Here is a 16537-nt window from a genome sequence, read left to right on the forward strand (position 1 = left end):
GCTTATTAACTTGATTTTTTCTGGAAATCTAAAATCCAATGTGCTTTGTCTTCTTTAAGAAATATGTGTGTCATCTCCATGAGTGGATATAAATACATTTGCAGGGGACATATGTAATCTGTAATTATTAAAATGAACTTGAACACACTTTCTGGTTGATGGAAGCTACTGATTGCAATTTTTTTTTTTTTTTTTTGAGACACAGTCTTGCTCTGTTGCCCAGGCTGGAGTCCAGTGGCATGATCTCGGCTCACTGCAACCTCTGCCACCTACTGGGTTCAAGCAATTCTCATACCTCAGCCTCCCACGTAGCTGGGACTACAGGCACACGCCACCACACTCAGCTGATTTTTTTTTTTTTTTTTGTATTTCTAGTAGAGATGGGGTTTCACCATGTTGCCCAGGCTGGTCTCGAACTCCTGAGCTCAGACGATCCACCCACCTCAGCCTCCCAAAGTGCTAGGATTACAGGCATGAGCCACCATGCCTGGCCAGATTGCAAATATATTTTTAAAGCAACTAGTGTCGTCACTTACTTCAAAGTATGTATTAAAGTATAAGAAGTAAGGCTGGGCCTGTTAAACCTTAACTTGTTAAAGGTTAATTTATTAAATCTTAACTTAAATCTTGTTCCTTGCTGCTTGATGGCTGTGATCCGTGGGCCTCATTTGGGCTTGAACTGATACCTTTTCTGTTTTCTTTAAGGAGACGGGAAGGAAAATCATTCTTCCAAAAAATTAAAAGCATTAAAATAAAAAAAGAAACCCCAGCTTTTGCTACTCCTAAGGATTCAGTATTTGGAGTATGTTGCCAGAATCCTTAAGGGTGCTTTTACTTTGCTTCTCTGGAGTGAATAAGCCTGTGTCTTCCCTTTGCAGAGAAAGGAGAACTCTTTGTGCCTTCTCCCAGCTACTTCGATGTTGTCTACTTGAACCCGGACAGACAGGCTGTGGTTCCTTGTCGGGTGACCGTGCTGTCGGCCAAAGTCACACTCCACAGGGAATTCCCAGCCAAGGAGATCCCAGCCAATGGAACGGACATTGTTTATGACATGAAGCGGGGCTTTGTGTATCTGCAACCTCATTCTGAGCACCAGGGTGTGGTTTACTGCAGGGCGGAGGCCGGGGGCAGATCTCAGATCTCCATCAAGTACCAGCTGCTCTACGTAGCCGGTAAGTCTGGCTACCCCTGCCTAGATTCTAGTCACTCCGCTGGTCAGTTTCACGTACTGCTGTTCCCTGCCTACAGATGGAATAAGGAAGCACCATGGGTGACTTTTGTTTCATTGTTGTTGGGTTTTTTTTTTTCTCCTTTTTTCCTGAAACAGTGTCCCTTTTTGCTGCCCAGGTTGGAATGCCGTGGCACAACCATTTTCTCACTGCAGCGTTAAAGCCCTGGGCTCAAACGGTCCTCCCTCGTTAGCCTCCTAAGTAGCTGGAACCACAGGCATGCGCCACCATGCCCTGCTAATTTTTTTTTTTTTTGTCTCATACAGAAGAGGTCTCCCTGCCTTGCCTGGGCTGGTCTCGAACTCCTGAGCTTAAACAATCCTTCAATCTCAGCTTCCCAGAGTGCCGAGGTTACAGGTGTGAGCCACCACGCTCGGTCCACTTACGCTGTTCTTAAAGGCTTCCCTTCTCCTCTACTACTTCTAGGATGTTCTCCTTCCTTGCTATGACTCTGACCGAAAACCCCTCTTCCCCCTTCCAGCCAAATCCTTCCATCATGCACTCTGGTGCTGCCTCTCTGTTTGATGAGCAGGTCTTCTAAGTCCCCAAACTCCTTTAGAACATTCTCCCAGCCTCTTGGTCTTAACCCGAATTTGCTGTCTCCTAACGACACCATTCACTCCCACCTCAAGGCTGGCATCCTTCTTGTACCCATTCTCACCTCCCAACCCTCATTCTCTGCCCTTCTGTTGGGAACCTCTGCTCTTCGGGGGCTCCACCAGCATTCTCATTTCCTTTCCTGTCACTCCCCTGCATGCATCGAACATTTTGGCACTTGGTTCATGGCCCTGCTTGTCACTCCATTTTTAGGGTGACTTTGATATCGACTTGGAACCCACTGGTCAGGTTCATGGACCCCTCATCTGCTCCACCTCGGATATTCCCACCCTCTTCACAATGTGAACACGTCAACCACAACTGCTGTGACAGCAACCACCCGGGCCGACCCCAGCTTTAGTGACACAGGCTTGTACTTTCCCAGGATTCTGTGTTTAATGACTCCCTCAACCGCAATCCTCACCTGCACCCCCTGTTCCCCAGGGCTTTCTGCCTTCCCCACCCACGAGGCTTAGATCCTGGCTCCAACCACATCTCTACTCGCTACCCATGCCCTGCATGCCCTCATCTCTGTACTCCCCTCTCCTGTCCAGGAAAGAACCATCCTGGATGAACACAGCTAACCTTCTCCTCGTACCTATACCCAGAGTTAAGAGCTGTTGGGACACTCCCATGGGTGGGTAGAGGGCATGGCCACAAATCCCCCAGCTCTTGTCCATCCTGCCTGGCGTCCTCTGCATTTTGTTCCATCTTTCTTCTGCTTTCCCCAATGTGCACAGAACACTTGGAGTCCTCAAATTCCCACCTCACTCTCTTCCAACTGGCCTTACTCCCTTTCTCTTGACAGATCTGAAACATGATCAGTCTCCCAATTGAAATTGGAACTACTTCTTTTAATGTGGCCATTTTAGTGAGGAGTTTCATTTCAGGGCGTTTATACATGAAATATGTTTTTCCCTGGTAACTGCCAGCCATTCCACTGTGTTGAATTCCCCTTTTCCTGAGGGTAGGGAGATCTGTTAGTCGTGTCGAGTTTCCCTTTGACATCCAGAAGACAGCCTCATTCTGGTTTCTAAGGCCGTTTGTTTAAAATCTTCAGTCCCAACAATTGATCCAAGCCTGCTTTCTGCTCTTCCTTCCACATGCAGGCTCCATGGTGAGTCCAACAGATCTGAGTAAGAGTCCACAGTCCCCTCTGCTCCCCTCCCCTCCCTGCTGGGACACCAGGTTAGGGGAAGTAAGAGGCAGAGGTCAAAGCCCAAAAGCTGGCTGCCCCTGGTAATAAATGCTGACCTGGCTTGCTGTCTGTCAGCCTGATGGGAACAGATAGTGACTCCAGTGCTTTGTCACAGGTGATAGGGACTCGCCTGTCACAAGCCCTTTTGGTGTCCTAGGCTCTGTCCCATGCAGCCTCGCCTCCTCCTGGACCCTCAGCTGGAGGCTGCCTCTGCTTGTATGAACTTCTTTGCTGTTAGGTGCAGCATGACTGAGAGAGCCTGGAGTCCTGACGTCTCTGTGTCCATCTGATCACCTGACTCCAGAGCAGGTGGCCACCAGAACATACTGTGGAGACACAGTCTGGGCCCTCTTTCCTTCTGGAAGTCCCCTACCCTGCCATCTTGTCCAGGGCTCTTTTGCCCCGGGCTGATGGCATAGGGGCAGGCTAGGAGCAGTTCTGTTGCAGAACACCACAGCACCCCCCACCTTCCTTGACAAGCAGTTCTCTGAGGCCCCTCCCTCACCTTTCTGGAGTGAAGCCCCGCCTTGCCAGCTTTGCAAGGGAGGAGGGGAAATAGTTTCTCTTTAGGCACTGTAGTCTCTCACAGGTGACTTGAGTCTCTCGGAGAACTCTCACCTTGACCAGGGGCAAGTGGTGTGTGTGTGCAGGGTCCGTCCCCTGCAGTGGAGCTTCTCAGGCAGCCCTGTCGGGGGATCAGTAGCCCCAAGAGTGAGCTGCTCTCTCAAGTGAAAATTTGGGCTCTGTCATGCCTCGTGTTCTCAGCCATGGTGCTTATTCAGCAGGCCATGCCCCTCACGCCCTGTTACCAAATCCCTCTCATGGCCCTGCTTCACCTCCCCGCGTGCTGCGCTGAGCCCACTGCTCTTCCCCGCTAAAACCAAGTCCCTGAATGAAAGAGCTCTCCATGTCCCATCTCCACTTCCTTTCCTCCCACACACTCCTCTGCCCACTCCCATCTGGCCTTCTCCCTTGACTTCCATCGAAATGGCTGTTGCTAAGGTACTCGGGGACCCCCAGTGCCGTTAAAATCTGTCCCCGTCCCACTGGATTCCACCTTCCCTGCATGGAATGGCCTCTGCCCTGGCCCCATTTTTCCCAGCTTCCCCCACCTCCCCTACAGCTTTCTCACTCTTCTTGGTCAGCTCTTAGCACTCTATCAACTTTGAAATGCTGGTGCTCCCCCAGTCACCCTTCTTTCCCACTCCTTGTTCTCTCCCTGGGCCTGCTTCACATGTGTACACTGGTAACTCCCAAGTGGGTGGAAGTGGCCAGATCTGGAAGCACCAGATCCACGTGTCCGCCGTCCACCTTGAGCGTGCACTGAGATGCTTCGGGACCCTCCATCCTCTGTGTGCCATCCCTGGACTCAGCGCCATCCTCCCTGGACTGGTTCTTGCTCCTCCTCTGCTTTGGTGACGGCACTACCTTCATCCAGGGGACAGGCCTGTGGCTGGAAGTCAAGCTCATCTCCCTTCTCCTCCCAATCCTTTGTACTTTTTTCATTAAATCACTTTCAAATCTTACTGTTTCTCTCCATCCTCACTGCAAAAAAGGGATCAAGCTAGCATTGTCTCTGCCCTGGTCTTACGTAAATACCTTCTCATCCATCTCCCCTATGTCCACCTTTTCTTTCTCCACTCTATTTTCCACACTGTAGTTGATTTTTTTTTTTTTTTTTTTAAGACAGAATCTTGCTCTGTTGCCCAGACTAGAGTGCAGTGGTGTGATCTCGGCTCACTGCAACCTCCACCACCTGGGCTCAAGTGATTCTCCTGTCTCACCCTCAGTATCTGGGATTACAGGCATGTGCCAGCATGTCCAGTTAATTTTGTATTTTTAGTTGAGATGGGGTTTCACCATGTTGGCCAGGCTGGTCTCGAACTCCTGACCTCAGGTGATCTGTCCACCTCGGCCTCCCAAAGTGGTGAGATTATAGGAGTGAGTCACTGCGCCTGGCCCCTGATTTTAATTAAACCATTCAGTAGGTTCCCACTTCTCCCAGAACCAAAGTCCAAATCCTCTGTGTGGCCTGAATGGCCTTGCATGGACTCACCTCTGTCCTCCTCCCCATCCAGGTCTCACTCCTCCCTCCCTTCCTCTCCCCAGCCCTCCTCACTCCGCCACCACCTCTCAACCAGGGCCATGCCCATGAGCATTCCCAGCCTGCTGGTGCCTCCCTGCTTCTCCTGTTCATGTCTTTGAAGCTCAGTCTCGAGATTTTAGTTCAAACAGTACTTCCTCAAGGAAGCCCTTCCTGGCTCTCAGACTGTTCTATTCTGGCCTTTTGGAGTACACTGGGCGTCTGCATCATAGCTTTTAACACAGCATTTTAAATTAACCACACAATGACTCACTCAGTGTCTGGCCCCTCTGCTAGAATACAGGTTCCAGGGGCTCAGAGATCAGGTCCATCTCCCTCCCTGGTCTAGGCCCACCTGCTAGCACACAACCTTGCTCAAGGCTACCATCAAAATTGCTCGTTGACACACCTGTAATCCCAGCACGATGGGAGGCCAGGGCATGAGGATTGCTGAGGCTATGAGTTGGAGATCAGCCTGGGCAACATAGACCAAAAAAATTGAAAAATTAGCCAGGTGTGGTGGCTCATACCTGTAATCCTACCTACTCAGAAGGCTAAGATGGGAGGATGGCTTGAGCTTTCCTCCAGGATGCAGGAGTTCGAGGCTGCAGAGAGCTAAGGTTGCAGCACTGTTGGCAGGTTCCTGTACTCCCAGTTACTTGGGAGGCTGAGGCAGGAGAATGGTGTGAACCCGGGAGGCAGAGCTTGCAGTGAGCCCGGGAGGCAGAGCTTGCAGTGAGCCGAGATCATGCCACTGCATTCCAGCCTGGGTGACAGACCCCATTTCTTTCTTCCTTCCTTTCTTTTTTTTTTAATTATTATTATACTTTAAGTTCTAGGGTTCATGTGCACAACATGCAGGTTTGTTACATATGTATACATGTGATATGTTGGTGTGTTGCACCCATTAACTCGTCATTTACATTAGGTATGTCTCCTAATGCTATCCCTCCCCACCCCCCACCCCACGACAGGCCCTGGTGTGTGATGTTCCCCACCCTGTGTCCAAGTGTTTTCATTGTTCACTTCCCACCTATGAGTGAGAACATGCGGTGTTTGGTTTTCTGTCCTTGAGGTAGTTTGCTGAGAATGATGGTTTCCAGCTTCATCCACGTCCCTACAAAGGACATGAACTCATCCTTTTTTATGACTGCATAATATTCCATGGTGTATATGTGCCACATTTTCTTTAACCAGTCTGTCATTGGTGGACATTTGGGTTGGTTCCAAGTCTTTGCTATTGTGAATAGTGCCACAATAAACATATGTGTGCATGTGTCTTTATAGTAGCATGATTTATAATCCTTTCAGTATATACCCAGTAATGGGATGGCTGGGTCAAATAGTATTTCAGTTCTAGATCCTTGAGGAATCGCCACACTGTCTTCTACAATGGTTGAACTAGTTTACAGTCCCACCAATAGTGTAAAAGTGTTCCTATTTCTCCACATCCTCTCCAGCACCTGTTGTTTCCTGACTTTTTAATGATCGCCATTCTAAATGGTGTCAGATGGTATCTCATTGTGGTTTTGATTTGCATTTCTCTGATGGCCAGTGATGATGAGCATTTTTCCATGGGTCTCGTGGCTGCATAAATGTCTTCTTTTGGGAAGTGCAGAGACACCGTTTCTAAATAAATAGACAGCTTGTTGAGTGAATTCCCCATAAATGAAGAAACTTGTTTCTGAAACGTGATGAGGCAAAGGCACTGCAAACCCAGGTAGCAGTTGTGCTCAAACATCTTACACATCTGTATATTTAGATTTTCTCCTCCTCTTGTGCAGATAGTCACACACTTATCTGCTCCCTGCCACCCCCGTGGACGCCACCACCCAGTACTTCCTACCTGCTTCTTCCCTAAGGACTTGTTCCCCCTCACCTCTTGATTCTCTTCACATGACCCCTGATGGACCTCTGAGCCTCCTCACCTAATCACAGGTTTGGAGGCTGTCCTGGGAGTCATGGTGCCAATCCCATTCCAGACCACCAAGGTCAACAGGTAAAGGTGGCTTCAAAGGAAGCCCCAAGTGGTGGGCTCACACCGTCTTGGTGCTGGTCGGGAAGCTGTGAGAAAGGCAGAAAAGTCCATCTGTCTCCATAGAAAAGAATGCATGTGTAGGTTTGGTTTTGAGGTTACGCTCAGGGTCTCACTCTCCCTGTCTCCTGCTTGCTTCCAGTTCCCAGTGGCCCTCCCTCAACAACCATCTTGGCCTCTTCAAACAAAGTGAAAAGTGGGGACGACGTCAGTGTGCTCTGCACTGTCCTGGGGGAGCCCGACGTGGAGGTGGAGTTCACGTGGATCTTCCCAGGGCAGAAGGTAAGTGCCATACCTGCATCTCAGCACCTGCATCTCAGCACTGCATCTCAGCCAGCCATTTTAATTCACAGCTTTGTCCCCACCCAGTGCTACATGCCATAGTTTAAGAAGTGCAAGAAACATGTGGGACTTTGTTGGGGGCCAAGGCTTGTTTGTTTTCTTTGAAGATGTTTCAGTATATTTAAAAATGTTTTTTTTTTAAGGATAGGAAATGAAAGATTTGAGTTTCATTAGTCAATCTGCTCCGTGTACCCTCTTCATATGCAGGGTTGTTTTTTTTTAAATCCTTAACTAAGAAGGGACAGTAATGCTCATTGCAGTGCCGTTCACAATACCAAAGACATGGAATCAACCTAAATGCCCTTCAGGGGTAGACTGGATAAAGAAAACGTAGTACATATTCACCACAGAATACTATGCAGCCATGAAAAAGAATGAGATCATGTCCTTTGCAGGAACACAAATGGAGCTGGAGGCCATTATCCTTAGCAAACTAACACAGAGACAGAAAAACAAATACCGCATGTTCTCACTTATAAGTGGGAGCTAAATGATGAGAATACATGGACAAGAAGGGAACAACGCACACTGGGGCCTACCTGGGGGTAAAGGGTGGGAGGAGAGAGAGGATCAGGCAAAATAACTAAGGGGTACTAGGCTGAATATTAATACCTGGGTGAGGAAATGATCTTTCATTTCATGACATGAGTTTACCTCTATAACAAACTTGCACATATACCCTTGAACCTAAATAAAAGTTTTTTAAAAAATAAAAGGATACTGGGAGGAAAGGGAAATGAAGGATCTCAGTCTTTTCTCCTGCCCCCACCTCAATCTTCAGTCCCATCTTCTGGGTCAACTAGAATCTAACCTCCTTCTGGGGTCCTTCAGAGTGTTCTCTTTGTTTTTAATATGTTTTGTCATTTTTTTTTTATTTCAGTAGGTTTTTGAGAACAGTAGGTGTTGGGTTACATGAATAAGTTCTTTAGATGATTTCTGAGATTTTGGTGTATCCATCACCTGAGCAGTGTACACTGTACCCAGTGTATAGGCTTTTATCTCCCAGCCCCCTTCCCACCCTTTCCCCTGAGTCCCCAAAGTTAATTGTGTCATTCTTATGTCTTTGCATCCTCATAGCTTAGCTTACATTTAACAGTGAGGACATACCATATTTGGTTTTCCATTTGTGAGTTACTTCAATTAGAATGATGGTCTCCAATTACATCCAGGTTCCTGCAAATGCCATTATTTCATTCTTTTTTATGGCACAGTAGTATTCCATGGTATATATATTACATTTTCTTTATCCACTCATTGATTGATGGGCATTTGAGCTGGTTCCATTTTTTGCACTTGTGAATTGTACTGCTATAAACGTGTGTACAAGTATCTTTTTCATATAATGACTTCTTTTCCTCTGGGTAGGTACCCAGTAATGAGATTGCTGGATCAAATGGTAGTTCTAGTTTTAGTTCTTTAAGGAATCTCCACAGTTTTCCATAGTGGTTGTACTAGTTTACATTCCCATCAGCAGTGTAAAAGTGTTCCCTTTTCACCACATCCATGCCAACATCTGCTGTTTTTTGATTTTTAAATTATGGCCATTCTTGCAGGAGTAAGGTGGTATCACATTGTAGTTTTGATTTGCATATCCTTAATCATTAGTGATGTTGAGCAGTTTTTCATATGTTTGTTGGACTTTGGTATATCTTTTGAGAATTGTCTATTTACGTCCTTAGCCCAATTTTTGATGGGAGTGTTATTTTCTTGCTGATTTGTTTGAGTTCCTTGTAGATTCTGGGTGTTCGTCCTTTGTCAGATGTATTCGATTGCAAAAATTTTATTCCACTCCATGGGTTGTCTGTTTATTCTGCTATTTCTTTTGCTATGCAGAAGCTTTTTAGTTTAATTAAGCCCCATCTGTCTTTGTTTTTGTTGTGTTTGCTTTTTGGTTCTTGGTCATGAACTCTTTGCCTAAGCTAATGTCTAGAAAGGTTTTCCCAATGTTATCTTTAGAATTTTTATGGTTTCAGGTCTTAGATTTAAGTATTTGATCCATCTTGAGTTGATTTTTGTATAAGGTGAAAGATAAGGATTCAGTTTTACTCATCTACATTTGGCTTGCCAATTATCCCAGCACCATTTGTTGAATAGGGTGTCCTTTCCCCATTTTATGCTTTCATTTGCTTTGTCAAAGATCATTTGTAAGTATTTGGGTTTATTTCTGGGTTCTCTATTCTGTTCCACTGGTCTATGTGCTATTTTTATACCAGTATCATGCTGTTTGGGTGACTATGGCCTTATAGTAGTATAGTTTGAAGTCAGGTAATGTGATGCCTCTAGATTTGTTCTTTTTGCTTAGTCTTGTTTTGGCTATGCAGCCTCTTTTTTGGTTCTGTATGAATTTTAGGATTGTTTTTTCTAGTTCTGTGAAGAATGGTGGTGGTATTTTGGTGGGAATTGCATTGAATTTGTAGATTGCTTTTGGCAGTATGGTCATTTTCACAATATTGATTCTACCCATCCATGAGCATGCGATGTGTTTCCACTTGTGTCATCCATGATTTCTTTCAGCAGTGTTTTGTAGTTTTCCTTGTAGAGGTCTTTCACCTCCTTGGTTAGGTGTATTCCTGAGGTTTTTTTACATTAATTTTGTATCCTGAAACTTTGCTAAATTCATTTATCAGTTCTAGCAGCTTTTTGGAGGAGTCTTTAGGGTTTTCTAGGTATATGATTATATCATCAGCAAACAGTGACAGTTTGACTTCTCTTTATCGATTTGGATGCCTTTATTTCTTTTTCTTCTCTGATTGCTCTGGCTAGGACTTCTAGTACTATGTTAAATAAAAGTGGGCATCCTTGTCTTGCTGCAGTTCTCAGGGGAAATGATTTCAACTTTTCTCCATTCAGTATAGATGGTTTTCATTACCTTAAGGTATATCCCTTCTATGCCAATTTTGCTGAGGGTTTTAATCATAAAGGGATGCTGGATTTTGTCAAATGCTTCTTCCGTGTCTGTTGAGATGATCATGTGATTTTTGTTTTTAATTATCTGTGGTGTATCCCATTAATGACTTGTGTATGTTAAACTACTCCAGTATGAAACCCATTTGATCATGGTGGACTATCTTTTCGATATGCTGTTGGATTTGGTTAGCTAGTATTTTGTTATGGATTTTTTGCATCTATATTCATCAAACATGTGGGTCTATAGTTTTCTCTTTTTTGTTATGTCCTTTCCTGGTTTTGGTATTAGGGTGATACTGGCTTCAGAGCATGATTTAGGGAGGATTCCTTCTTTTTCTATCTTGTGAAATAGTGTTGATAGAATTGATACCAGTTCTTTGAATGTCTGATAGAATTCATTTGTGAATCCATCTGGTCCTGGGCTTATTTTTGTTGGCAATTTTTTAAATTGCCATTTCAATCTCACTGCTTGTTATTGATCTGTTCAGAGTTTCTGTTTCTTCCTGGTTTAATCTAGGAGGGTTTTATAATTCCAGGAATGTATCCATTTCCTCTAGGTTTTCTAGCTTGAGTGTGCAAAGGTGTTCATAGTAGCCTTGAATGATCTTTTGTATTTCTGTGGTATTGGTTGTAATATCTCCTGTTTCATTTCTAATTGAGCTTATTTGGATTTTCTTGGTTAATTTCATTAGTTAGTTTTATTTAGCTTTTCAAATAACCATTTTTTTGTTTCTGTTATCTTTTTTTTTTTTTTTTTTTTTTTGTTTGAATTTCATTCAGTTCTGCTCTGATTTTATCTCTTTTCTTCTGCTATGTTTGGGTTTGGTTTGTTGTGGTTTTTCCAGTCCTTGAGGTGTGGAAAGACAACCTTAGATTGTCTGTTTGTGCTCTTTCAGACTTTTTGATGTAGTCATTTAATGCTGTGAACTTTCCTCCTAGCACTGCCTTTGCTGTATACCAGAGGTTTTGATGGGTTGTGCTACTGTTTTCATTCAGTTCAAATAATTTTTTAACTTACATTGTGATTTCATTCTTGACCCAGTGATCATTCAGGAGCAGGTTATTTAATTTGTATGTTTTGAGGGTTCCTTTTGGAATAGAATTCCAATTTTATTCCACTGTGGTCTGAGAGAGTACTTGGTATAATTTAAGTTTTCTTAAATTTGTCGAGAGTTGTTTTGTGGCTTATGATATGGTGTGTCTTGGAGAATGTTCCATGTGCTGATGAATAGATGATATATATTTTGGAGATATTGGGTCGAATGTTCTGTGAAAAGCCCTTAAGTCCATTTATTCTAGGTTATACTTTAAATCCATTGTTTCTTTGTTGATGTTCCATCTTGATTACCTATCTATTGCTGACAGTGGAGTATTGAAGTTCCCCACTATTATTGTGTTGCAGTCTATCTCATTTCTTAGGTTTAATAGTAATTGTTTTATAAATTTGGGAGCTCTGGTGTTATGTGCATATATATATATGTGTGTGTGTGTGTGTATACATGTGTGTATATATGTACGTGTGTGTATATGTATATACATATATATATGATTGTGGTATTTTCCTGTTGGACAAGTCCTTTTATCATTACATAATGTCCTTCTTTGTCTTTTTTAACTTCTGTTTCTTTAAAGTTTGTGCTGTCTGATATAAGAACAGCTACTCCTCTATAAGACAGGCCTTCACCTGTAATCCCAGCTGCTTGGGAGGCTGAGGCACAAGAATCGCTTGAACCTGGGAGGTGGAGGTGGCAGTGAGCTGAGATTGTGCCATTGCACTACAGCCTGGGCAGCGGAGTGAGACTCTGTCTCAAAACGACAAAACAAACAAAAAGAATAGCTATTCCTGCTCACCTTGGTGTCCCTTTTAATGGAATACCTTTTTCCACCCCTTTACCATAGATTTATATGAGTCCTATTTGTTAGGTGAGTCTCTTCAAAACAGCAGATACTTGGTTGGTGACTTCTTATCCATTCTGCCATTCTCTATCTTTTAAGTGGAGCATTTAGGCCATTTACATTCAACATTAGTATTGAGATGTAAGGTACTATTGTATTCGTTGTGCTATTTGTTGCCTGAATACGTTGGTTTTATTTATTTATTTATTTATTTATTTATTTATTGTGCTTTTGTTTTATAGGTCCTGTGAGATTTATGCTTTAAGAAGGTTCTCTTTTGGTGTATTTCAAGGGTTTGTTTCAATATTTAGAGCTCCTTTTGCATTTCCTGTAGTGCCAGGTTGGTAGTGGTGAATTCTCTCAGTATTTGTTTGTCTGAAAAAGACTGTATCTCTCCTTGATTTATGAAGCTTAGTTTCACACTGGACACAAAATTCTTGGCTGATAATTCTTTTGTTTAAGGAGGCTGAAGGTAGGGCCTCAACTTCTTCTAGCTTGTAGGGTTTCTGCTGAGGAATCTGCTGTTAATCTGGTAGGTTTTCCTTTATAGGTTACCTGGTGCTTTCGCCTTACGGCTCTGAAGATTCTTTCCTTTGTCTTGACTTTAGATAACCTGATGACTATGTGCCTAGGATGATCTTTTTGTGATGAATTTCCCAGGTGTTCTTTGAGCTTCTTGTATTCAGATGTCTAGCTCTCTAGCAAGACTGGGGAAGTTTCCTTTGTTTATTCCCTCAAATATGTCTTCCAAACTTTTAGATTTCTCTTCTTCAGAAACACCAATTATTCTTAGGTTTGGTTGTTTAATACAATCCTAAGCTTCTTGGAGGCTTTGTTCATTCTTTTAAATTCTTTTTTCTTTGTCTTTGTTTGATTGGGTTAATTCAAAAAAATCTGATGTTCGAGTTCTGAAATTCTTTCTTCTGCTTGTTCACTTCTATTGCTAAGACTTTCCAGTGTATTTTGCATTTCTCTAAGTGTGTCTTTCATTTCCAGAAATTTGTTTTTGCTATCTATTTCACTGAAGATTTTTCCCTTCATACCCTGTGTCTTTTTTGATTTAATTAAATTGGAGTTCACCTTTCTCTGATGCCTCCTTGACTAGCTTAGTAACTGACCTTCTGAATTCTTTTTCTGGCAATTCAGGGATTTCTTTTTGGTTTGGATCAATTGCTGGTGAGCTAGTGTGATCTTCTGGGGTATTAAAGAAACTTGTTTTGAAATATTACCAGAATTGTTTTACTGGTTCCTTCTCATTTGGTAGACTATGGTAGAGGGAAGATCTGGGGCTCAAGGGCTGCCTGCCCATGGGGTGCTCTTGATGTAGTGCTCTCCCTGTTGCCCTGTGTGTGTGGCTTCCTGAGAGCCAAACTGCAGTGATTGTTATTTCTCTTCTGTATCTAGTCACCCAGCAGAGTTACTGGGCTCTGGGCTGGTACTGGGTAGTGCCTGCACAGAGTCCTATGATGTCTCAGGTCTCTCAGCCATGGATACCAGCACCTGCTCTGATGGAGGTGGCAGGCAAGTGAAATGGATGAACTCTGTGAGGGTCCTTAGTTGTAGTTTTGTTTATTGCACTAGTTTTGTGTTGGTCTCTTGCCAGGAGGTGGCACTTTAAAAAGAGCATTAGCTGCGGTAGTATAGGGAGGATCGGTGGTGGGCAGGACCCTAGAGCTTCCAAGAGATTATGTCCTTTGTCTTCGGCTACCAGGGTGGGTAGAAAAAGACCATTAGGTGGCGGCGGGGTAGGCGTGTCTGAGCTCACTCTCCTTGGGCGGGTCTTGCTACATAGCTGCTGTTGGGAATGGGGGTGTGGTTCTCAGGCCAATGGACTTATGTTCCCCAGGGGATTAGGACTGCTCTGCTGTGTGGTGGAGGTCGCCAGGGAAGTGGGACAAAGCCAGCAGTTACAGGCCTCCCCCAGCTCCTGTGTAGCCCAAAGGGCTGGTCTCACTCCGTCTCCACCAACAGCACAGAGTTTGTTTCTAGGCAGTGGACGAGCAGGGTTGAGAACCTGCCCCAGGCTACCAGCCTCCTGGCTAAGAAAGCAAACAGGGCTTTCAGGTTCCACACCTGCTACCTGCCAGTTTCTGTGCTATGTCTGCACTACTGCTTCAGTCCCTCACCTGAGTTCTGTCCAGGAAACTTTGTGTTTGGTCAAAATTGTTAGAAAGTTCAGCTAGAAGTTTCCTTCTCCCTGTGGTCTCTTCCCAGTTTCTCTGGTAGCCAGTTTCTCTGGTAGTCCTCTTCAAGGACCTCTATGAGACAAAGTCAGAAATGCTGGGGACTGAGACAGCTCACAGGGCTCTTCCTGCTGCTGCTTTCTACCGCTGTGTTTCACTTGGCTAGAGTGTTCTCTATACAAGCTGTGCCCATGGCAAGCTGCTCTAAGCAGACATCCACCAAGTGAGCATAGAAATAGACCATGCCGAAAAGGTGCTGTGAGGCCAGAGATAATTTTAAAGTAGACTTCTCATAAAAGCAATTGCAGCATATTTAGCCCTTGTGCATGTTTTGCTTGCTAAAATAACAGCTCTGCTACCAGCACGGAATAATCCCTTCGTTGCCAGAAGAGGTTTGGCCTCCACAAGACACATTCAGTAGCTGACATCCTTCCGGCCTACGGGCTGTGATTGGCAGAAAATAACTGTCCCTGGGAATGGTGTTTTCCAGCCTCCTGGTACCAGGTACTTGATTATCAAAAGTGTTGGTCATACTTACAGGACATAGATGGTTTTCAATAGAGGTGTTTTTTCTGGTTTGTTTTTCTTTTTTTCCCCCGCTCCTACATTGCTATTTGGTATTTTATGAGAAAAGGTATTCACTGAGTAATACTATGTTCTTATCACCGGAGTTGGCTGAACGTCTCAAAAGTGACCATCTCACTTTCTAGAAATAGGGGTCATGTCATCTAGTACATTATCTTACCCATCCTTGGTACAATTTTTCTCCCACTGGAGTCCTAAGGCACACTGACCTAATCATAGTTCTCCCTCTCCCAAATCTGAGCAATTGGGAGCTCCTAGTCATTTATACAGTGGGTGCTTTTTCAGGCTACTGACTTTCTCTTCTGTAGATAAGAACCACTTAGGAAAAGAAAATGGGTAATGTGAAGAACGAGGCCTGTGGAAAATTTTGTCCTTGCTTGTGCTTAATGCCAGTTCCACTTTCTTGAAGTTCTAAAAGCATACATTTTAGATTAAGTAAAAACGTATAGAAGAAAAGGGCAGAAAGACAGCGCCAAACAGCGTAATGAAATTCAAGGCTCTGTTTGGAAAAAATGCAGCCTAAAATGATTCCAGTGTAGAAGCTTCCACAGCGTATGAGCTATGCATACTAAAGTCTTTTTATAAGCATGTGCTTTGCTCTTTGAAAGGAACACTCAACAGTGTTGGGTGAGTAGGAGCTGTTTACAGCAGCTTGTCCCTCATGCTTCAGTCTGTGTGGGTGTCGTTAAACAGGATGAAAGGCCTGTGACGATCCAAGACACTTGGAGGCTGATCCACAGAGGACTGGGACACACCACGAGACTCTCCCAGAGCGTCATTACAGTGGAAGACTTTGAGACCATTGATGCAGGATATTACATTTGCACTGCTCAGAATCTTCAAGGACAGACCACAGTAGCTACCACTGTTGAGTTTTCCTGACTTGGAAAAGGAAGTGTAATGAACTTATAGAAAGCCCATTTGTGTACACAGTCAGCTTTGGGGTTCTTTTTATTAGTGCTTTGCCAGAGGCTAATGTCAAGCACCAAACGCCAACCCCAGCATCTTGTGAGTCCGACCCAGACATCCAAACTAAAAGGAAGTCATCCAGTCTATTCACAGAAGTGTTAACTTTTCTAACAGAAAGCATGCATTTTGACTGCTTACCTACATACGTGTTCCTAGTTTTTATACATGTGTAAACAATTTTATATAATCATTTCTATTAAATGAGCAAGTTTTTATGAAGAATACAAAGTGGGATAAGTGTTTGTTAAGTTGGCTTAAAGTATATCCAAAAAGACTTGGTGGTGGTGATACGTGGGTCAGTACCAAGTATTCTCTTTTTATCACCACCACAATATATTAGAATTTTAAAATGTTCTAGATACAGTTCAACTACTTATCCACAAGCAACAACTCCAGATTCAAATGCTTAGAAATGTCATTTTGTCTTAGTAGCAACTTTAAAGCAAATGTGAGTTAATTTATGAAGGTATTGGAAAAAATCATGTATGCTTCATCTTTTTAAACTGCTGCACT

At 43.8% G+C, this 16537-nt stretch overlaps 1 protein-coding gene across 1 annotated transcript in view; it reads left to right on the plus strand.

Annotated features, from left to right (window-relative positions):
- Nucleotides 1–16266, plus strand: part of PDGFRL (platelet derived growth factor receptor like) — a 68174-nt gene extending 51908 nt beyond the window's left edge. Inside the window, exons 4-6 of the mRNA XM_010374477.2 lie at nt 879–1172; nt 7285–7424; nt 15749–16266. Of these exons, the coding sequence (XP_010372779.2) occupies nt 879–1172; nt 7285–7424; nt 15749–15937 (623 nt within the window). The 3' untranslated portion in view covers nt 15938–16266. The remainder of the gene's footprint in view (nt 1–878; nt 1173–7284; nt 7425–15748) is intronic.
- The last annotated feature ends 271 nt before the right edge of the window (nt 16267–16537 follow it).

This window comes from Rhinopithecus roxellana, chromosome 9 (genome assembly GCF_007565055.1).
Source record: "Rhinopithecus roxellana isolate Shanxi Qingling chromosome 9, ASM756505v1, whole genome shotgun sequence".
NCBI classification, from domain to species: Eukaryota; Metazoa; Chordata; class Mammalia; order Primates; family Cercopithecidae; genus Rhinopithecus; species Rhinopithecus roxellana.